This window comes from Mesoplodon mirus, assembly GCF_964341445.2.
Source record: "Mesoplodon mirus genome assembly, chromosome: 12".
NCBI lineage: Eukaryota > Metazoa > Chordata > Mammalia > Artiodactyla > Ziphiidae > Mesoplodon > Mesoplodon mirus.
In genome coordinates this window covers 57,504,437-57,528,819 of record NC_138988.1, presented here as the reverse complement: position 1 = coordinate 57,528,819, position 24,383 = coordinate 57,504,437, and the positions used below count along the sequence as shown (strand labels likewise).

Sequence of the window (24,383 nt, the reverse complement as noted above, 5' to 3'; positions counted from 1 at the left end):
AAACACATAATGGTATGATTCTATACATGTGTATTACCTGGGTAATTGAGGAAAACTTATTAAATATGTAAATATCTTTCCTTCGCAAGCCAAGAAAAGAAATGAAAGCCCAAACCAGTTTAAAAAAGGTGTTAGAGAGCCATAAAATAATTGTCCTTACCAGGAATACAGAATTGTTCCTACAACAGATGTAAGTTTACTGCTTTCTTGTTTTTGCTTTGCCAGGCCAAAGTCAGCTACAATTCAAGAAACAAAACAATTTGATTATATTTTCCCAGAATTATCATTGTTCCTTAGCTTTAACATTCTGCAAAAACAAAACAAAACAAAACAAAGCAAAAAGCTATTACAATTCACAAGAGAAAGCTTTTCTTGTTTTCCCTGTAAAAATGCCCCATGTGCCAATCTTCTGAACCACTCCCAGCCTTCATTAATGGTGTACATACATTAGGTCATTATGCTATATATATTGACATAATGAGGTTTCATTAAAATATATTAAAATAAGTCTTTCTGACTGGAAGATAGGACAAAGTACTTATTGAACTTGTGATTCTACTTTTTTAGATTACCCTTTATAATTTTCAAATACATAAAATGAATCTAATGTTTTGGCATATGGCAGTTATCACCTCATCCGGCTAAAAAAGTAAACAAATATGGTAAGCCTAAATAATCACCATGAAGGTCTGAAAACCTGAAATTGATGGTATCTATTTGTACGAAGTCATAGTAAATAACAATGTTCACAATCATCTCAAAATACTTATATAATAATATAATTATGTTAATACAATGGATTCTAATTTTTAAACTAGAACACTAAATATTTATATTTAATATTAGCACTAGCTATATTTTTCAAAGCACCTTCACATACTTCTCTTTTTTAAGCCACTCAATAACTTAGATCAAAGTGGTAGAAACAGATATTATTCCTATTATCATTGTATGGATTTACAAACATTTCAAGAGGTTTAATTACTAGGATTAAACAAAAAGACACTGTTGAACTAGGGCAAAAATTCAAGTTGCTATTCCTAATAAAGTTTGATGTTCACAATATCACTTTCTTAAGTGTACTAAATATGTATGGAATTTCACTGTAATGAATTTTAATTAAAAGTATTTGATTATCTATACTAAAGTGTCTTTGACAGGTTGAAAATATTCTGAAGTACCTTGACTTCAAAGTAATATTAATTCATGTTATTAATAACAATATCCATTTACAAAACAACCTTGAACTAGCACAGACTTAGCTGCTTACATATATTGTCTATTTTAATACTCACAGTGCAATAGGAATTATTATAGTTAGTGCCTGTTAGTGCTTAAAGGCAAGGACTTTGGAACCAAACAGGCTCAGTTCAAATCCTGGCTCCATTATGTGCTACCTGAGTAACCCTGGGCAAGTTATTTAACCTCTCTTTGCAATAGTTTTCTTATCTGTAAAATAGGGATTGTAATAATATAGATAGTAGTACTATAATATTAAAATCTGAATAAGTTAACATATGCGAATGTAGTATAGCATAGTGATAATCAACTGATGTATATTGCTATTTAATCTTCACAACCACCCATTTTATAGATGAGGAAACTGAGGCTCAAAGAGAATGAGTGCCTGGCTCAGGGTTTCTCAGGGAGAAATGAACAGAGTTAGACATGAATTTGAGGTTGCTCAATTCTAAAGCCCCAAATTCTTATCAAAACAGAATACAATACTGCCAACAAAGAAAAATCAGGCCCAAACCATTTTATTTACAAATTCAACCAAACACTTAAGGGATAAATATCAGTTATGCATAAACTCTACCAGAAAATAGAAGAGGAGAGAACACTTCCCAACTCATTTTATGAAGTCAACATTACCCTGAACAAGTCCAGACAAAGATATTACAAGAAAAGAAAAGCACAGAACAGTATTCCCCATGAGAATAGAGACAAAAAATAAGTAAATACAATCTAGGGATATATTAAAAAGGATAACACATAATAACCAAGTGGGGTTTATGCCAAAAATACAATGCTGATACAACATTTAAAAATTAATCAATATAGTTCACCAGATCAGACCATTAGAGAAGGAAATCATATGAACATCTCAATAGTTGTATAAGAAGAATTTGAGAAAATTCAATATCTATTCCTTTCAGCAAAGTGGAAAATAGACAGGCATTTCCTTAACCTGATAAAGGGCATTTATGAAAAACCTACAGCTAACTTTCTAGTTAATGTTAAAACATTGAATGTCTTTCCCTTAAGATCAAAAAAACAAGGCTGGATGTTATCTTGACTTATGGTGATCATTTCACAGTATATAACAAATATCGAATCATTACGTTACACACCTGAAACTAATACAATGTTGTAGGTCAATTATATCTCAATTAAAGCAAAGAAGAAAAATAAAAAAGAAATAAAAGATATAGCCAACTTGTTAATGTATTGATAGATATTTTGAAGAGATTGTCATATAAGAACATTTTTAATGTGCCCTGATAACTGAAATTAAAAAATAAATCAGAAAAACATTATTTTCTCTTTCCTTTCAAAAAAAGAAAGAAAGAAAGAAAACATACTAATTACAATACCATCATAGGAACAAATATCTAGGAATAATATGACAAAGGACATGAAAGACCTATGCAGGGAAAATTATAAAATTTTGTTACAGAGTCATTAAAGAAGATTAAAGTTAATGGAGAGAAAGTCCAAATTCATGGACTGGGATTTTCAATATTATATAGATTTCATTCTTTCTAAACTAATTTATGTAATTCCAATCATATGTCTTCATATTTTGGGCAGAACTTCACAAATAGAGTGTAAAATTCATATAGAAATAGAAACTGCCAAGAGGAGCCATGGATTTTAATATAAAAGAGGACAGTTTTCTCTAGTATATTAAGAATTATTACAAGGCTATAGTAATTAAGACAAGGTAGTATAAACTCAAGGATACAAAAAAAAAAAAAAGGCAAGGATGTCCACTCTCACCATTCCTATTCAAGATTGTACTACAGGTCCAAGTAAGTACAATAATTGCATACAAATTTTTGTGTGAAGATAATTTTTTATTTCTCTTTGATAGATTCCTTGCAGTGGGATTACTGGATCCTATGATAAGTATATGTTTAATTTCATAAAAAACTACCAAGCCAAAATATTTTCCATCGTGTTCTCACCAGAAATGTATAAGAGTTCTAGTTGCTTCTGCCTCCTCACCAGCATTTGAAGTTATCAGGGTTTTTTTAATTAGCCATTTTAACTAGAAAGTAGTGGTGGCTCAGTATAGCTTTCATTTGCATTTCCCTAATGACTAATGGTGCTGAACATTTTTTATGTAATTATTTGCCATCTGTTTATCTTCTTTAGTGAAGTGCTTGTTCAAAATTTGGCCCATTTTTTCATGGGGTTGTTTATTTTCTTATTACTGAGCTTTCTTATTATTTGTATTATTGATACTAATTCTTTGTCAGAAAGATGATCTACAAATATTTTCTCCTTGTCTTCAACTAGTTTTTTTCATCCTTTTAGTAATATCTTTCATAGAACAGAAGTTTTAAACATTAATGAAGTTCAATGAATTAATTTATATAAATATATTATGGTTTTTATGTTATAGTTTATTTTCATTTATTTATTTTATTCTGGCTGTGCTGGGTCTTCTTTGAGGCACGTGGGCCTCCGTAGTTGCAGCGTGTGGGCTTTCTTTTTTTTTTATTTTAAATTTTTATTAGAGTATAGTTGATTTACAATGTTGCATTAGTTTCTGCTGTACAGCAAAGTTTATCAGTTATACATATATCCACTCTTTTTACTTATTTCATTCTTGAGAGGCGTTTTCACCCAATACAGAATTCAGGAGTTTTCTTTCAGTGCTTTAAAGATGTTATTCCACTGTGTCCTGGACTCTATAGTTTCTTTTTTTTTTTATTAGTTTCTGCTTTATAACAAAGTGAATCAGTCATACATACACATCTGTTCCCACATCCCTTCCCTCATGCATCTCCCTCCCTCCCACCCTCCCCATCCCACCCCTCCAGGCAGTCACAAAGCACCGAGCTGATCTCCCTGTGCTCTGCGGCTGCTTCCCACTATCTATCTACCTTACGTTTGGTAGTGTATATATGTCCATGCCTCTCTTTCGCTTTGTCACAGCTTACCCTTCCCCCTCCCCATATCCTCAAGTCCATTCTCAAGTAGGTCTGTGTCTTTATTCCCGTTTTACCCCTAGGTTCTTCATGACATTTTTTTTAAATTCCATATATATGTGTTAGCATACGGTATTTCTCTTTCTCTTTCTGACTTACTTCACTCTGTATGACAGACTCTAGGTCTATCCACATCATTACAAATAGCTCAGTTTCGTTTCTTTTTATGGCTGAGTAATATTCTATTGTATATATGTGCCACATCTTCTTTACCCATTCATCCGATGATGGACACTTAGGTTGTTTCCAGCTCCGGGCTATTGTGAATAGAGCTGCAATGAACATTTTGGTACATGTTTCTTTTTGAATTATGGTTTTCTCAGGGTATATGCCCAGTAGTGGGATTGCTGGGTCATATGGTAGTTCTATTTTTAGTTTTTTAAGGAACCTCCATACTGTTCTCCATAGTGGCTGTACCAATTCACATTCCCACCAGCAGGGCAAGAGTGTTCCCTTTTCTCCACACCCTCTCCAGCATTTATTGTTTCTAGATTTCTTGATGATGGCCATTCTGACTGGTGTGAGATGATATCTCATTGTAGTTTTGATTTGCATTTCTCTAATGATTAATGATGTTGAGCATTCTTTCATGTGTTTGTTGGCAGTCTGTATATCTTCTTTGGAGAAATGCCTATTTAGGTCTTCTGCCCATTTTTGGATTGGGTTGTTTGTTTTTTTGCTATTGAGCTGCATGAGCTGTTTATAAATTTTGGAGATTAATCCTTTGTCAGTTGCTTCATTGGCAAATATTTTCTCCCATTCTGAGGGTTGTCTTTTGGTCTTGTTTATGGTTTCCTTTGCTGTGCAAAAGCTTTGAGGTTTCATTAGGTCCCATTTGTTTATCTTTGTTTTTATTTCCATTTCTCTAGGAGGTGGGTCCAAAAGGATCTTGCTGTGATTTATGTCATAGAGTGTTCTACCTATGTTTTCCTCTAAGAGTTTGATAGTTTCTGGCCTTACATTTAGGTCTTTAATCCATTTTGAGCTTATTTTTGTGTATGGTGTTAGGGAATGACCTAATCTCAAACTTTTACATGTCCCTGTCCAGTTTTCCCAGCACCAATTATTGAAGAGGCTGTCCTTTCTCCACTGTACATTCCTGCCTCCTTTATCAAAGATAAGTTGGCCATATGTGCGTGGGTTTATCTCTGGGCTTTCTATCTTGATCCACTGATCTATCTTTCTGTTTTTATGTCAGTACCACACTGTCTTAATTACTGTAGCTTTGTAGTATAGTCTGAAGTCAGGGAGCCTGATTCCTCCAGCTCCGTTTTTCATTCTCAAGATTGTTTTGGCTATTCGGGTCTTTTCTTTTTCCAAACAAATTTTGAAATTTTTTGTTCTAGTTCTGTGAAAAATGCCAGTGGTAGTTTGATAGGGATTGCATTGAATCTGTAGATTGCTTTGGGTAGTAGAGTCATTTTCACAATATTGATTCTTCCAATCCAGGAGCATGGTATATCTCTCCATCTATTTGTATCATCTTTAATTTCTTTCATCAGTGTCTTATAATTTTCTGCATACAGGTCTTTTGTCTCCTTAGGTAGGTTTATTCCTAGATATTTTATTCTTTTTGTTGCAATGGTAAATGGGAGTGTTTTCTTGATTTCATTTTCAGATTTTTCATCATTAGTGTACAGGAATGCCAGAGATTTCTGTACATTAATTTTGTATCCTGCTACTTTACCAGATTCATTGATTAGCTCTAGTAGTTTTTCGGTAGCATCTTTAGGATTCTCTATGTATAGTATCATGTCATCTGCAAACAGTGACAGCTTTACTTCTTCTTTTCCAATTTGGATTCCTTTTATTTCCTTTTCTTCTCTGATTGCTGTGGCTAAATCTTCCAAAACTATGTTGAATAAGAGTGGTGAGAGTGGGCAGCCTTGTCTTGTTCCTGATCTTAGTGGAAATGGTTTCAGTTTTTCACCATTGAGGACAATGTTGGCTGTGGGTTTGTCATATATGGCCTTTATTATGTTGAGGAAAGTTCCCTCTATGCCTACTTTCTGCAGGGTTTTTATCATAAATGGGTGTTGAATTTTGTCGAAAGCTTTCTCTGCATGTATTGAGATGATCATATGGTTTTTCTCCTTCAACTTGTTAATATGGTGTATCACATTGATTGATTTGCATATATTGAAGAATCCTTGCATTCCTGGAATAAACCCCACTTGATCATGGTGTATGATCCTTTGAATGTGCTGTTGGATTCTGTTTGCTAGTATTTTGTTGAGGATTTTTGCATCTATGTTCATCAGTGGTATTGGCCTGTAGTTTTCTTTGTGACATCCTTGCCTGGTTTTGGTATCAAGGTGATGGTGGCCTCGTAGAATGAGTTTGGGAGTGTTCCTTCCTCTGATATTGTTTGGAAGAGTTTGAGAAGGATGGGTGTTAGCTCTTCTCTAAATGTTTGATAGAATTCGCCTGTGAAGCCATCTGGTCCTGGGCTTTTGTGTGATGGAAGATTTTTAATCACAGTTTCAATTTCAGTGCTTGTGATTGGTCTGTTCATATTTTCTCTTTCTTCCTGATTCAGTCTTGGCAGGTTGTGCATTTCTAAGAATTTGTCCATTTCTTGCAGGTTGTCCATTTTATTGGCATAGAGTTGCTTATAGTAATCTCTCATGATCTTTTGTATTTCTGCAGTGTCAGTTGTTACTTCTCCTTTTTCATTTCTAATTCTATTGATTTGAGTCTTCTCCCTTCTTTTCTTGATGAGTCTGGCTAATGGTTTGTCAATTTTGTTTATCTTCTCAAAGAACCAGCTTTTAGTTTGGTTGATCTTTGCTATCGTTTCCTTCATTTCTTTTTCATTTATTTCTGATCTGATCTTTATGATTTCTTTCCTTCTGCTAGCTTTGGGGTTTTTTTGTTCTTCTTTCTCTAATTGCTTTAGGTGCAGGGTCATGTTGTTTACTCGAAATGTTTCCTGTTTCTTAAGGTGAGATTGTATTGCTATAAACTTCCCCCTTAGAACTGCTTTTGCTGCGTCCCATAGGTTTTGGGTCGTCGTGTCTCCATTGTCATTTGTTTCTAGGTATTTTTTAATTTCCTCTTTGATTTCTTCAGTGATCACTTCGTTATTGAGTAGTGTATTGTTTAGCCTCCATGTGTTTGTATTTTTCACAGATCTTTTCCTGTAATTGATGTCTAGTCTCATAGCATTGTGGTCAGAAAAGATACTTGATACAATTTCAATTTTCTTAAATTTACCAAGGCTTGATTTGTGACCCAAGATATGATCTATCCTGGAGAATGTTCCATGAGCACTTGAGAAAAAAATGTGTATTCTGTTGTTTTTGGATGGAATGTCCTATAAATATCAATGAAGTCCATCTTGTTTAATGTATCATTTAAAGCTTGTGTTTCCTTATTTATTTTCATTTTGGATGATCTGTCCATTGGTAAAAGTGGGGTATTAAAGTCCCCTACTATGATTGTGTTACTGTCGATTTCTCCTTTTATGGCTGTTAGTATTTGCCTTATGTATTGAGGTGCTCCTATGTTGGGTGCATAAATATTTACAATTGTTATATCTTCTTCTTGGATCGATCCCTTTATCGTTATGTAGTGTCCTTCTTTGTCTCTTCTAATAGTCTTTATTTTAAAGTCTATTTTGTCTGATATAAGAATTGCTACTCCAGCTCTCTTTTGATTTCCATTTGCATGGAATATCTTTTTCCATCCCCTTACTTTCAATCTGTATGTGTCTCTAGGTCTGAAGTGGGTCTCTTGTAGACAGCGTATATATGGGTCTTGTTTTTGTATCCATTCAGCCAATCTGTGTCTCTTGGTGGGAGCATTTAGTCCATTTACATTTAAGGTAATTATTGATATGTATGTTCCTATTCCCATTTCCTTAATTGCTTTGGGTTCGTTATTGTAGGTATATTCCTTCTGTTGTGTTTCTTGCCTAGAGAAGTTCCTTTAGCATTTGTTGTAAAGCTGGTTTGGTGGTGCTGAAATCTCTCAGCTTTTGCTTGTCTGTAAAGGTTTTAATTTCTCCATCAAATCTGAATGAGATCCTTGCTGGGTACAGTAATCTTGGTTGCAGGTTTCTCTCCTTCATCACTTTAAATATGTCCTGCCACTCCCTTCTGGCTTGTAGAGTTTCTGCTGAGAGATCAGCTGTTAACCTGATGGGGATTCCCTTGTGTGTTATTTGTTGTTTTTCCCTTGCTGCTTTTAATATGATTTCTTTGTGTTTAATTTTTGACACTTTGATTAATATGTGTCTTGGCGTATTTCTCCTTGGATTTATTCTGTATGGGACTCTCTGTGCCTCCTGGACTTGATTAACTATTTCTTTTCCCATATTAGGGAAGTTTTCAACTATAATCTCTTCAAATATTTTCTCAGTCCCTTTCTTTTTCTCTTCTTCTTCTGGAACCTCTATAATTCAAATGTTGGTGTGTTTAATGTTGTCCCACAGGTCTCTGAGACTGTCCTCTGTTCTTTTCATTCTTTTTTCTTTATTTTGCTCTGCAGCAGTTATTTCCACTATTTTATCTTCCACCTCATTTATCCGTTCTTCTGCCTCAGTTATTCTGCTATTGATCCCATCTAGAGTAGTTTTCATTTCATGTATTGTGTTTTTAATCGATGCTTGATTCATCTTTAGTTCTTCTAGGTCCTTGTTAACTGTTTCTTGCATTTTGTCTATTCTATTTCCAAGATTATGGATCTTGGAAATAGAATCTTGGATCATGTTTACTATCATTATTCTGAATTCTTTTTCAGGTAGACTGCCTATTACCTCTTCATTTGTTAGGTCTGGTAGGTTTTTATCTTGCTCCTTCACCTGCTGTGTGTTTTTCTGTCTTCTCATTTTGCTTATGTTACTGTGTTTGGGGTCTCCTTTTTGCAGGCTGCTGATTTGTAGTTCCCATTGTTTTTGGTGTATGACCCCAGTGTCTAAGGTTGTTTCAGTAGGTTGTGTAGGCTTCCTGGTGGGGGGGACTAATGCCTGTGTTCTGGTGGTTGAGGCTCGATCTTGTCTTTCTGGTGGACAGGTCCACGTCTGGTGGTGTGTTTTGGGGTGCCTATGGACTTATTATATTTTTAGGTAGGCTCTCTGCTAATGGGTGGGGTTGTGTTCCTGCCTTGCTAGTTGCTTGGCATAGGGTGACCAACACTGTAGCTTGCTGGTCGTTGTCTGAAGCTGGGTGCTGGTGTTGAGATGGAGATCTCTGGGAGATTTTCACTGCTTGATATTATGTGGAGCTGGGAAGTCTCTTGTGGATCCGTGTCCTGAAGTTGGCTCTCCCACTTCAGTGGCGCAGTACTGACTCCTGGCTGCAGCACCAAGAGCCTTTCATCCACCCGGCTCAGAATAACAGGGAGAAAAAGCAGAAAGAAAGAATTAGTAGAAGAAAGAAAGAGAGAGGGAAAGAAAGGAAGAAGGGAAGAAAGGAAGGAAGGAAGGAAGGAAGAAAGAAAGGAGGGAGGGAGGAAGGATGGAAAGAAAGAAGGAAAGAAAGGAGGGAGGGAGGAAAGCAAAATGAAGAGTGAATGGAAGAAGGGAGGGAGGGAGGAAGGAAAGAAAGAAAGAAAGACAGGAGGGAGGGAGGGAGGAAGGAAAGAAAAAGAAAGTGGAAAGAAGAAGGGTGGGAGGGAGGAGGGAGGAAAGAAAAAGAAAGAAGGAAAGGAGGAGTGGAGGGAGGGAGGGAGGGAAGGTAGGAAAAAAAGAAAGAGCAGGTAAAGTAAAATAGAATAATGTATGAAATATAGTAGCGTTATTAAAATTAAAAAGTAATTATTGAAAGGAAAAACGGACCGATAGAACCCTGGGACATATGGTGGAAGCAAAGCTATACAGAGAGAATCTTACACAGAAGATTACATCTTACACAGAAGATTACACATACACATTCACAAAAAGAGAGCAGGGGGAAAAATCAAAAATCTTGCTCTCCAAGTCCACCTCCTCAATTTGGGATAATTCGTTGTCAAAAGAGGAAAAGGGCGAGAAGTCTGAAATCTTGCTCTCTAAGTCCACCTCCTTAATTTGGGATAATTCGTTGTAAAAAGAGGAAAAGGGGGGAAAGTCTTAAATCTTGTCCTCAAAGTCCACTTCTTCAATTTGTGATGATTCGCTGTCAATTCATGCACTCCACAGACGCAGGGCACATCAAATGGACCGTGGAGCTTTAATCCGCTGCCTCCGAGGCTGCACAGAGAGACTTCCCTGTCTCTGCTCTCACAGCTCCCGGGTCTCAGCCTTGGACCTGGCCCCGCCTCTGCACGTAGTTCGCCGGAGGGCATCTGTTCTTCGCTCAGACAGGACGGGTTTAAAGGAGCCGCTGATTCGGGGGCTCTGGCTCACTCAGGCAGAGGGGAGGGAGGGGCGCGCAGTGTGGGGCGGGCCTGCGGCGGCAGAGGCCGGTGTGACGTTGCAGCAGCCCGTGGCGCTCCATGTGCTTTCCCGGGAAAGCCGTCCCCGGGTCCCGGGACCCCGGCAGTGGCGGGGTACACAGGCCCCCCGGAAGGCGGGGCGGACAGTGACCCGCGCTCGCACACAGGCCCCGCGGCGGCGGCGGCGGCGGCGGCGGCAGCTCCAGCATCCCACGCCCGTCTCCGAGGTCCGCACCTTACCCGCGGCTCGCGAATGTCTCTGGCGCTTCCCCAAGCAGCCCTCTTAATGCCCTCTCCTCGCCCACCAGGAAACAAAAGGGAAAAAAGTCTCTTGCCTCTTCGGCAGCTCCAGACCCTTTCCCAGGATTCCCTCCGGGGTAGCCGTGGTGCACTAACCCCTTCAGGCTCTCTTCCTGCCGCCAGCCCCAGTCCTCTCCCTGCGCTCCAACTGAAACCCGATACCCGAGCCTCAGCTCCCAGCCCCGCCCGCCCCGGTGGCCGAGCAGACAAGCCTCTCGGGCTGGTGTGTGCCTGAGGGCACCGGTCCTCTGTGCCAGAATCTCTCCGCTTTGCCCTCCGCACCCCTGTTGCTGTGCTCTCCTCCACTACTCCGAAGCTTTCCCCCTCCGCCACCTGCAGTCTCCGCCCGCGAAGGGGCTTGTAGCGTGTAGAAACCTTCCCTCCTTCACGGCTCCCTCCCACTGGTGCAGGTCCCGTCCCTATCCTATTGTCTCTGTTTATTCTTTTTTTCTTTTGCCCTACCCAGCTATGTGGGGAGTTTCTTGCCTTTTGGGGGGTCTGAGGTCTTCTGTCAGCATTCAGTAGGTGTTCTGTAGGAGTTGTTCCACGTGTAGATGAATTTCTGATGTATCTGTGGGGAGGAAGGTGATCTCCACGTCTTACTCTTCCGCCATCTTCCTCCGGGGCCCCTGTGTGGGCTTTCTAGTTGTGGTGTGTGGGCTCTAGAGCATGCAGGCTTAGTTGCAGTATGTGGGATCTTAGTTCCCTGACAAGGGATCGAACCTGGGTCACCTGCATTGGGAGCATAGAGACTTAACCACTGGACCACCTGGGAAGTCCCTTGATGTTATAGTTAAGAAATCTTTGCCTAGTCCAGGATATTCTGCTGAAGAGGCCACATAGAGAAGAGGGGTCCAGGTGAATGAGAGGCCAAGTTCCATCCAAAAGCCAGAACTAATTGCCCATCATGTGAGTGAGCCTTCTTGGAATTGGACTCCCAGGCCAAGTCAAGGCTTCAGATGATGCAGCCCTGGCTGACAGCTTGACTGAAGCCTCATGAGAGACCCTGAGCCAGAATCATCCAGCTAAGCTGCTGCTGGATTCCTGTCCCTTGAAATGGTGAGAAAATAAATGTTTGTTGTCTTAAGCCACTAAGCTTTGTGGTAATTGGTTTTCCACAATAATGGATAATTAATACAACCACTATCACCTAGTCCAGGACACCACGAACTCTCATCCAGGCTACTGAACTATACTTTCTAAGCAGACTTCCCACAGCCATCACTACCCTCCAAAACATAATTCTCCATACCTGAGTCACAATGATCTTTGAAAGACCTAAAGCAGATATCACTACCTAAAGGCTAAAATTCTTTAAAGGCTTCTGATAGATACTAAGAATAAAGACCAAACTCCTACCAGGCATAAAAGGCCATACATGATCTGGATTTTCAGAAAGGTCTTTCTTGACCATACTATCCAAAACTCATCCCTTTCCTCAATACTCTCCTATTATATTTATTTAATTCTTACTATCTTTCAATCTGAAATTACTTACTTTGTTTTTACTTACTTAATATTCACTTACATATTAGGGTCTGTAATTCCTAACCAGAATGCAAGATTCATGAGAGCAAAGATTTTGTGTGGTTTATCACTGTACACAGATGGAAATGTATCTTTTGATACATATATAGACACATATGCATATGTCTGAGTATATTTATCTATGTGTCCTCTTGATACAGTAGTACTACTGACAAATGAGAGGGCTAAACTCTACAAGGTGTTTTTAAGAACTATGCAAAAGCTAGATGGCTTGCTATAACCTTTCCATTTCTCTATAGTGCAATGGAGAAAACTAGTAGAAATAGCAATATTTCAATATTTTGGGGAGCTCACTATAATTTTGGCATACATAAACTTTGACCAACTTACTATCTAAAATAATACTTTGACTTTTAGTTCTAATGCTACATAGAAATTATCCTGTTTCTATAAAAATGCCACTGATTTTGAAAGGCAAAAAACCAAGGAGTGGCACTCACAATGACTCTACTCACTCCAGTTAATTGAGATAATGGCAGAAACTTGGACAGCTGACTGCAAAATCACCGATGGTCAAGAAGTACTCTTAAAGAGCAAAAAATATAATATTGTTTGGCTATTTAGAAAATTCTGGTAGCAGCATTAATGTTTTTATTACTCTTTCCACATCTGTGACCATATTTGGAGTGGAGGAAAAGGTTTTATTTCAGAAAGTGTGGTCATAACAGCATTCATGTGCTAAAATAGAAATTTAAAAATGACAACAGAAAACATTTTATATATAGCACATATTAAAAAGGGTAAAAACCCTCCCTTTTGGTAGAACAAATGATACCAAAAATGTTAAAGACTAGCATCTTTATGCTACAGGCTGAAGTGTCAACTTTCAGATGGAAAAGATGTGTGGTTGAGACCCTAGATTCTTGTTCTGTTGTTTAGTATCTGTGAGACATTGGTCACATCACTCACTACTCTGTGTTCTCAAAAAAATGGTCTAGGGGCTTCCCTGGTGGCGCAGTGGTTGAGAGTCCACCTGCCGATGCAGGGGGCACAGGTTCGTGCCCCGGTCTGGGAAGATCCCACATGCCGTGGAGCGGCTGGGCCCGTGAGCCATGGCCGCTGGGCCTGTGCGTCCGGAGCCTGTGCTCTGCAACGGGAGAGGCCACAGCAGTGACAGGCCCATGTACCACAAAAAAAAAAAAAAAAAAAAAAAATGGTCTATAAACTTACTTTCTGCAGGGGTTGCTCAAACAAAACTATGACAGTAGATGAGAAGCACTTGGAAATACTGCACAGATATAAGGTGTTCCCATTCCTCTCCAAACTAGCTTTCAGCCATCACATGCCTGTCAGCAACTCCCAAGTTCACAGCCAAGCCAGAAAGCCCCAGTCTTTGTCTGGGGATTCACCCCCAGCCCTATGAAGCACCTGCCTCTTCACACTGCATCTGGTATATCCCAAACCGCAGATGACATCACACCTTCCCCACTTCTTAGGCTTGAAATCTCTGACACATCTCTCTTGCTCCTATACTTACTCACTCACCAGGTCTTACATCTGAATTTCCAATTGTTTCTGTGATCACAATTTAAATATGCCAGGAGCCCAGGCCCTCTCTACTCCTGCAATAAACCAGGCATACCTCATCAGGAAGCTTTTCCTTATAATCCATTCTACAAAGTATTTAACAGTGGAAAAATCTACCAACCCCTGTCTTCATCACAGTAGGTCCCCATTAAGTACCAGAAGGTCTCCTGATTACTATTCTTTATAAAGTTTCCAGCTGCCCTATCTGGCCTTCAAGATGGTGCATGTACTCACTGATTCACTCATTTATCCAACAAGTACCCACTAAGTATATACTATGTTCCAGGTAATGGGCTAGGTACTAAAGATAAGATGGTAACCACATCAGAAACCATCCATATTGACACAATCCTTAGGACCAGTGGCAAAGATACACATTAAACCAAGAATCACACATATAAATGTAAAATTACAGTTAGGATAAAATCATTAAAGAACAGATAGATATATGATATTATGAGAGGGTAATGTAGGGGACACAGCTGATCAGGAAAAGCTTCTGTGATAAAATGGTGGTTGAGTGAATATATGAAGGAGGGCAGGAGTTAACTAGGTAAGAAAAGAAAGTGGAGAAGGGACTTCAAGGCTGAGGAAACTACATATACAAAGGTCCCGTGATCAAGGAAGCATGGTCCATTGAGGAACTGAGAAAAAGCCAGGCTTGCCAGAGGGTAAAGGATCAGGGGATAAAGGACTCTGCAGGCCATGCTCAGATGACTGACCTCTCTCATTATCAGCCAATCTAAAATGTCCACTCCAACAAAGTATTGGCCTCACCCTTGTACCACACTTGATTATGAGCACCTGGGCGCCCTTAATCCTGCCTTTTTCTTTGCCTGAAATGGCTTCCGTAAGGGAATACTATAAAGAGACTCGGTTAAAAGATGAACTCTAGAAGCAGACATGGTTCATCCCTGGCTCTGTCAACCAATTACTTGGATGATTTAAGCAAGTTTCCTAACCTCTCTAAACCTCTTCATTATCTGTAAAGATGGAAATGTGCTTGAGAGTATTGGATGAGATAAAGGATGTATAACTTTTATCCCATAGTAAATAATCAAGAGATGTAGTTATGGGCAGTTTCTCCTAACCTTCAAAGCATAGCTAAAATTTGTGTCATTTTAAAATGTCTTCCCTGAGCAAAATAAAAACAAGGAGTGACTCTGACAATTTTAGGAAGTGATAAGTTAAGATCCCCATAATACTTGGCAATGACAGAAGATTCTGCTTGAGCATAACTATACAAGAAGCCAGAAGAAAGATGTCCTCCTTGCAACGCCACTGCATCCACCATTCTGCCCTTTCCTTCTGCCTCAGTAAATGCAGAGGTAACCTTCAACTTCCATAGCAATGGAATTATCAGTAACATCCTGTCAGTGTAGGGCTGCACAGGGGATGAGAAGTGTTTCCCAGAAAGATGCTCAGAAAGTTTTCCTCAGAAAATCCCTGTCCCAGGGGCTGCAGGAAGATGGCGGAAGAATAAGACGTGGAGATCACCTTCCTCCCCACAGATACACCAGAAATTCATCTACACGTGGAACAACTCCTACAGAACACCCACTGAACGCTGGCAGAAGACCTCAGATACCCCAAAAGGCAAGAAACTCCCCACGTACCTGGGTAGGGCAAAAGAAAAAAGAATAAATAGAGACAAAAGGATAGGGACGGGACCAGCACCAGTGGGAGGGAGCCGTGAAGGAGGAAAGGTTTCCACACACTAGGAAGCCCCTTCGTGGGCGGAGACTGCGGGTGGCAGAGGGGGAAACTTCGGAGTAGCGGAGGAGAGCACAGCAACAGAGGAGCGGAGGGCAAAGCAGAGAGATTGCTGCACAGAGGATCGGTGCCGACCGGCACTCACCAGCCACAAAGGCTTGTCTGCTCGGCCGCCAGGGCGGGCGGGGCTGAGAGCTGAGGCTCGGGTTTCGGGTTTTGGTTGGAGCACAGGGAGAGGACTGGGGTTGGCGGCGTGAACACAGCCTGAAGGTGTAGGTGCACCACGGCTGGCCGGGAGGGAGCCTGGGAAAAAGTCTGGACCTGCCGAAGAGGCAAGAGACTTTTTCTTCCCTCTTTGTTTCCTGGTGCACGTGGAGAGGGGATTAAGAGCGCTGCTTAAAGGATCTCCAGAGATGGGCACGAGCCGTGGCTAAAAGTGCGGACCCCAGAGACGGGCATGGGACGCTGGGGCTGCTGTTGCTGCCGCCAAGAGGCCTGTGTGCGAGCACAGGTCACTATCCACACGCCACTTCCGGGAGCCTATGCAGCCCGCCACAGCCGGGGTCCCGGGATCCAGGGACAGCTTCCACGGGAGAGCGCACGGCACGCCTCGGGCTGGTGCAACGTCACGCTGGCCTCTGCCGCCACAGGCTTGCCCCACACACCGTGCCCCTCCCTCCCACCGGCCTGAGTGAGCCAGAGTCCCCGAAGCAGCTGCTCCTTTAACCCCGTCCTGTCTGAGCGAAGAACAGACGCCCTCCAGCGACTTACATGCAGAGGCAGGGCCAAAGCCAAAGCTGAGACCTGGGAGCTGTGAGAATAAAGAAGATAAAGGGAAATCTCTCCCAGCAGTCTCAGAAGCAGCGGATTAAAGCTCCACAATCAACTTGATGTACCCTGCATCTGTGGAATACATGAATAGACAACAAATCATCCAAAATTGAGGAGGTGGACTTTGAGAACAAGATTTATGATTTTTCCCCCTTTTCCTCTTTTTACAACGAATTATCCCAAATTGAGGAGGTGGACTTGGAGAGCAAGATTTACGAATTTTTCCCCTTTTCCTCTTTTTGTGAATGTTTATGTGTATGGTTCTGTGTGAGACTTTTTCTGTATAGCTTTGCTTCCACCATTTGTCCCAGGGTTTTATCCATCCATTTTGTTTGCTTTTTTTGTTTGTTTTTTTAATTAAAAAATTTTTTTAATAATTATTTTTTTATTTTAATAATGCTATTATATTTTATCATACTTTATTCTATTTTACTTTATCTTCTCTCTTTCTCTTTTTCCTACCTTCCCTAATTCCTCCCTCCCTCCCTCCCTCCTTCCCTTCTTTCCTTCTATCTTTCTTTCTTACTTTCTTTCTACTTCTACTAATTCTTTCTTTCTGCTTTTTCTCCCTTTTATTCTGAGCCGGGTGGATGAAAGGCTCTTGGTACTGCAGCCAGGAGTCAGTGCTGTGCCTCTGAGGTGGGAGAGCCAACGTCAGGTCACAGGTCCACAAGAGAACTCCCAGCCCCACATAATATCAAACAGTGACAATCTCCCAGAGATCTCCATCTCAACACCAGCACCCAGCTTCACTCAGCAACCAGCAAGCTACAGTGCTGGACACCCTATGCCAAGCAACTAGCAAGACAGGAACACAACCCCACCCATTAGCAGGGAGTCTGCCTCAAAACATAATAAGGCCACAGACACCCCAAAACACACCACCAGAAGTGGATATACCCACAAGAAAGACAAGATCCAGCCTCATCCACCAGAACATAGGCACTAGTCCCCTCCACCAGGAAGCCTACACAACAAACTGAACCAACTTTAGCCACTGGGGACAGACACCAAAAACAACGGGAACTACGAACCTGCAGCCTGCAAAAAGGAGACCACAAACACAGTAAGATAAGCAAAATGAGAAGACAGAAAAACACACAGCAGGTGAAGGAGCAAGATAAAAACCGACCAGACCTAACAAATGAAAAGGAAAGAGGTGGTCTACCTGAAAAAGAATTCAGAATAATGATAGTAAAGATGATCCAAAATCTTGGAAATGGAATAGACAAAATGAAAGAAACAGTTAACAAGGACCAAAAACAATTAAAGACGAACCAAGCAATGATTAGAAACACAATAAATGAAATGAAAAATACTCTAGATAGGATCAATAGCAGAATAACTGAGGCAGAAGAACGGTTAAGTGATGTGGAAGATAAAATAGTGGAAATAACTACTGCAGAGCAGAATAAAGAAAAAAGAATGAAAAGAACTGAGGACAGTCTAAGAGACCTCTGGGACAACATTAAACACACCAACATTCGAATTATAGGGGTTCCAGAAGAAGAAGAGAAAAAGAAAGGGACTGAGAAAATATTTGAAGGGATTATAGTTGAAAACTTCCCTAATATGGGAAAGGAAATAGTTAATCAAGTCCAGGAGGCACAGAGAGTCCCATACAGAATAAATCCAAGAGAAATACACCAAGACACATATTAATAAACTCTCAAAAATTAAACAGAAAGAAAACATATTAAAAGCAGCAAGGGAAAAACAACAAATAACACACAAGGGAATCCCCATCAGGTTAACAGCTGATCTCTCAGCAGAAACTCTACAAGCCAGAAGGGAGTGGCAGGACATATTTAAAGTGATGAAGGAGAGAAACCTGCAACCAAGATTACTCTACCCAGCAAGGATCTCATTCAGATTTGATGGAGAAATTAAAACGTTTACAGACAAGCAAAAGCTGAGAGAGTTCAGCACCACCAAACCAGCTTTACAACAAATGCTAAAGGAACTTCTCTAGGCAAGAAACACAACAGAAGGAAAATACCTACAATAATGAACCCAAAACAATTAATAAACTGGGAATAGGAACATACATATCGATAATTACCTTAAATGTAAAAGGACTAAATGCTCCCACCAAAAGACACAGATTGGCTGAATGGATACAAAAACAAGACCCATATATATGATGTCTACAAGAGACCCACTTCAGACCTAGAGACACATACAGATTGAAAGTAAGGGGATGGAAAAAGATATTCCATGCAAATGGAAATCAAAAGAAAGCTGGAATAGCAATTCTCATATCAGACAAAATAGACTTTAAAATAAAGACTATTAGAAGAGACAAAGAAGGACACTACATAATGATCAAGGGTACGATCCAGGAAGAATATATAACAATTGTAAATATTTATGCACCCAACATAGGAGCACCTCAATACATAAGGCAAATACTAACAGCCATAAAATGGGAAATCGACAGTAACACACACATAGTAGGGGACTTTAACACCCCACTTTCACCAATGGACAGATCATCCAAAATGAAAATAAATAAAGAAACACACGTTTTAAATGCTACATTAAACAAAATGGACTTAATTGATATTTATAGAACATTCCACCCCCCAAAAAACAGAATACACATTTTTCTCATGTGTGCATGCAACATTCTCCAGGATAGATCATATCATGGGTCACAAATCAAGCCTTGGTAAATTTAAGAAAATTGAAATTGTATCAAGTATCTTTTCCGACCACAATGCTATGAGACTGGATATAAATTACAGGAAAGGAGCTGTAAAAAATACAAGCACATGGAGGCTAAACAATACACTACTTAATAACGAAGTGATCACTGAAGAAATCAAAGAGGAAATTTAAAAATACCTAGAAACAAATGACAATGGAGACACAACGACCCAAAACCTATGGGACGCAGCAAAAGCAGTTCTAAGGGGGAAGTTTATAGCAATACAATCCCACCTTAAGAAACGGGAAATATCTCGAGTAAACAACTTGACCCTGCACCTAAAGCAATTAGAGAAAGAAGAACAAAAACATATCAAAGTTAGCAGAAGAAAAGAATCATAAAGATCAGATCAGAAATAAATGAAAAAGAAATGAAGGAAATGATAGCAAAGATCAATAAAACTAAAAGCTTGTTCTTTGAGAAGATAAAGAAAATTGATAAACCATTAGCCAGACTCATCATGAAAAAAAAGGGAGAAGACTCAAATCAATAGAATTAGAAATGAAAAAGGAGAAGTAACAACTGACACTGCAGAAATACAATAGATCAACAGAGATTACTACACGCAACTCTATGCCAATAAAATGGACAACCTGGAAGAAATCGACAAATGCTTAGAAATGCACAACCTGCCAAGACTGAATCAGGAAGAAATAGAAAATATGAATAGACCAATCACAAGTACTGAAATTGAAACTGTGATTAAAAATCTTCCAACAAACAAAAGCCCAGGACCATATGGCTTCACAGGAGAATTCTATCAAACATTTAGAGAAGAGCTAACACCCATCCTTCTCAAACTCTTCCAAAATATGGCAGAGGGAGGAACACTCCCAAACTCATTCTACGAGGACACCATCACCTTGATACTAAAACCAGGCAAGGATGACACAAAGAAAGAAAACTACAGGCCAATATGACTGGTGAACATAGATGCAAAAATACTAGCAAACAGAATCCAACAGCACATTAGAAGGATCATACACCTTGATCAAGCGGGGTTTATTACAGGAATGCAAGGATTCTTCAATATACGCAAATCAATCAATGTCATACACCATATTAACAAATTGAAGGAGAGAAACCATATGATCATCTCAATAGATGCAGAGAAAGCTTTTGACAAAATTCAACACCCATTTATGATAAAAACCCTGCAGAAAGTAGGCATAGAGGGAACTTTCCTCAACATAATAAAGGCCATATATGACTAACCCACAGTCAACATTGTCCTCAATGGTGAAAAACTGAAACCTTTTCCACTAAGATCAGGAACAAGACAAGGCTTCCCACTCTTACCACTCTTATTCAACATGGTTTTGGAAGTTTTAGCCACAGCAATCAGAGAAGAAAAGGAAATAAAAGGAATCCAAATCAGAAAAGAAAAAGTAGAGCTGTCACTGTTTGCAGATGACATGATACTATACATAGAGAATCCTAAAGATGCTACCAGAAAACTACTAGAGCTAATCAATGAATTTGGTAAAGTAGCAGGATACAAAATTAATGCACAGAATCTCTGGCATTCTTGTACACTAATGATGAAAAATCTGAAAGTAAAGTCAAGAAAACACTCCTATTTACCACTGTAACAAAAAGAATAAAATATCTAGGAATAAACCTACCTAAGGAGACAAAGGACCTGTATGCAGAAAATTATGACACTGATGAAAGAAATTAAAGATGATACAAATAGATGGAGAGATATACCATGTTCCTGGATTGGAAGAATCAATATTGTGAAAATGACTCTACTACCCAAAGCAATCTACAGATTCAATGCAATCCCTATCAAACTACCACTGGCATTTTTCACAGAACTAGAACAAAAAATTTCAAAACTTGTTTGGAAAAACAAAAGACCCCAAATAGCCAAAACAATCTTGAGAACGAAAAATGGAGCTAGAGGAATCAGGCTCCCTGACTTCGGACTATACTACAAAGCTACAGTAATCAAGACAGTGTGGTACTGGCACAAAAACGGGTAGATGGATCAATGGAAAAGGATAGAAAGCCCAGAGATAAACCCACGCACATATGGTCACCTTATCTTTGATAAAGGAGGCAGGAATGTACAGTGGAGAAAGGACAGCCTCTTCAATAAGTGGTGCTGGGAAAACTGGACAGGGACATGTAAAAGTATGAGATTAGATCACTCCCTAACACCATACACAAAAATAAGCTCAAAATGGATTAAAGACCTAAATGTAAGGCCAGAAACTATCAAACTCTTAGAGGAAAACATAGGCAGAACACTCTATGACATAAATCACAGCAGGATCCTTTCAGACCCACCTCCTAGAGTAATGGAAATAAAGACAAAAATAAACAAATGGGACCTAATGAAACTTAAAAGCTTTTGCACAGCAAAGGAAACCATAAACAAGACCAAAAGACAACCCTAAGAATGGGAGAAAATATTTGTAAATGAAGTAATGGACAAAGGATTAATCTCCAAAATTTATAAGCAGCTCATGCAGCTCAATAGCAAAAAAACAAACAACCCAATCCAAAAATGGTCGGAAGCCCTAAATAGATATTTCTCCAAAGAAGATATACAGACTGCCAACAAGCACATGAAAGAATGCTCAATATCATTAATCATTAGAGAAATGCAAATCAAAACGACAATGAGATATCATCTCACACCAGTCAGAATGGCCATCATCAAAAAATCTAGAAACCAATGCTGGAGAGGGTGTGGAGAAAAGGGAACACTCTTGCACTACTGGTGGGAATGTGAATTGGTACAGCCACTATGGAGAACAGTATGGAGGTTCCTCAAAAAACTACAAATAGAACTACCATATGAACCAGCAATCCCGCTACTAGGCATATACCCTGAGAAAACCATAATTCAAAAAGAAACATGTACCAAAATGTTCATTGCAGCCCTATTCACAATAGCCTGGAGATGGAAACAACCTAAGTGTCCATCATCGGATGAATGGATAAAGAAGATGTGGCACATATATACAATGGAATATTACTCAGCAATAAAAAGAAATGAAGTTGAGTTATTTTTAATGAGGTGGATAGACCTACAGTCTGTCATACAGAGTGAAGTAAGTTAGAAAGAGAGAGACAAATACCGTATGCTAACACATATATATGGAATTTAAGAAAAAAAAAAGTCACGAAGATCCTAGGGGTAAAACAGGAATAAAGACACAGACCTACTAGAGAATGGACTTGAGGATATGGGGAGGGGGAAGGGTAAGCTGTGACAAAGCGAAAGAGAGGCATGGACATGTATACACTACCAAACGTAAGGTAGATAGCTAGTGGGAAGCAGCTGCATAGCACAGGGAGATCAGCTCGGTGCTTTGTGACCCCCTGGAGGGATGGGATAGGGAGGGTGGGAGGGAGGGAGATGCAAGAGGGAAGGGATATGGGAACAGATGTATATGTGTAACTGATTCACTTTGTTATAAAGCAGAAACTAATAAAAAAAGAAAAGAAAATCCCTGTCCCACTGGCACATCTGCCTCTGTATATCATGCAGATTTCTAATCCCTACTCCCAAAACTTCCCTCTGACCTTCCTCCAAATGAAGTACAGCTGGTATTTACAATATCATTTCTAATTCAACAAGTGAAAGTCTAATGAAGACTAAAATGGAGTTTCCTAAAATCCAGAAAATAGTTAACAAAATGACAATAAGAACATACCTGTCCATAATTACTTCAAATGTAAATGTAATGAATGCTCCAATCAAAATCATAGAATGGCTGAATGGAAACAAAAACAAGACTCACGTATATGCTGCCTACAACAGACTCACTTCAGACCTAAAGACACACACGGACTAAAAGCGAGGGGATAGAAAAAGATATTCCATGCAAATGGAAATGAAAAAAAAAGCAGAGGAAGAGATATTGATATTAGACAAAATAGACTTTAAAACAAAGATTTGTAACAAGAGACAAAGAAGGACATTACATAATGATAATAGGATCAATTCAACAAGAGAATATATACTTGTGTATACATATGTATATACATACCCAACATAGGAGCACCTAAATATAAAAAGCATATATTAGCAGACATAAAGGTAGAAATTGACAGTAACAGAATAATAGTGGGGGACTTTAACACCCCACTTACATCAGTGGACAGATCATCCATACATAAAATCAGTAAGGTCTTAATGACACATTATACCAGCAATCTGGTATAAGTTAGATGTATTCATCTGTATATTAATAGATATATACAAAATATTCCAACCAAAAAAAGCAGAATACACATTCTTTTCAAGTGCACATGGAATATTCTCCAGGATAGATCACGTGCTAGCCCACAAACCAAGTCTCAATAAATTTAAGAAGATTGAAATCACATAACTTATCTTTTCTGACCACAATGGTATGAGACTAGACATCAACTACTAAAAAAGAAAATAAAACTGTAAAAAACACAAACACATGGAGTCCAAGCAATATGCTACTAAACAACTAATGGGTCAGTGAAAAAAATCAAAGAGAAAAAAAAAACACCTTGAGACAAATGAAAATGGAAACAACAATCCAAAATTTATGAGATACAGCAAAAGCAGTTCTAAAAGCAATACAAGTCTGTCTCAGAAAACAAGAAAAACCCTAAAAGAAAATCTAATCTTAAACCTAAAAGAACTAGGAAAAAAAACAAAAACAACAAGCAAAACACAAAGTTAGTAGAATGAAAAAACTATTACAGATCAGAGTGGAAATAAGTGAAATAGAGACTAAATACACAATCCAAAAAAAAAAAATCAATGAAATAAAGAGTTGGTTCTTTGAAAAGATAAACAAAATCGATAAAACTTTAGACAGACTCATCAAGAAAAAAGGGAGAGGGCCCAAATAAATAAAATCAGAAATGAAAGAGAAGTTACAGCTGACACCACAGAAATAAAAGAACCAAAAGAGATAACAATGAACAATTACATGTCAATAATATGGGCAACCTAAAAGAAATGGATAAATTTCTAGAAACATACCATCTCCCAAGACTAAACTAGGAAGAAATAGAAAATATGAACAGGTCAATTACCAGTAAGGAAACTGAATAAGTAATAAAAAAAAAAAACTTTGAACAAACTAAATTCCAGGACCAGACACCTTTACAGGTGAATTGTATAAAATATTTAAAGAAGAATTAACACCTATCCTTTCCAAATTATTCCAAAAAAT

At 39.0% G+C, this 24,383-nt stretch overlaps 1 protein-coding gene across 1 annotated transcript in view; it reads right to left on the bottom strand.

Annotated features, from left to right (window-relative positions):
- The window catches only part of NEK10 (NIMA related kinase 10), a 319,052-nt gene that overhangs the window by 193,656 nt on the left and 101,013 nt on the right, over positions 1–24,383 (bottom strand). Inside the window, 1 exon segment of the mRNA XM_082637719.1 lies at positions 161–236. Within this exon segment, the coding sequence (XP_082493845.1) occupies positions 161–236 (76 nt within the window).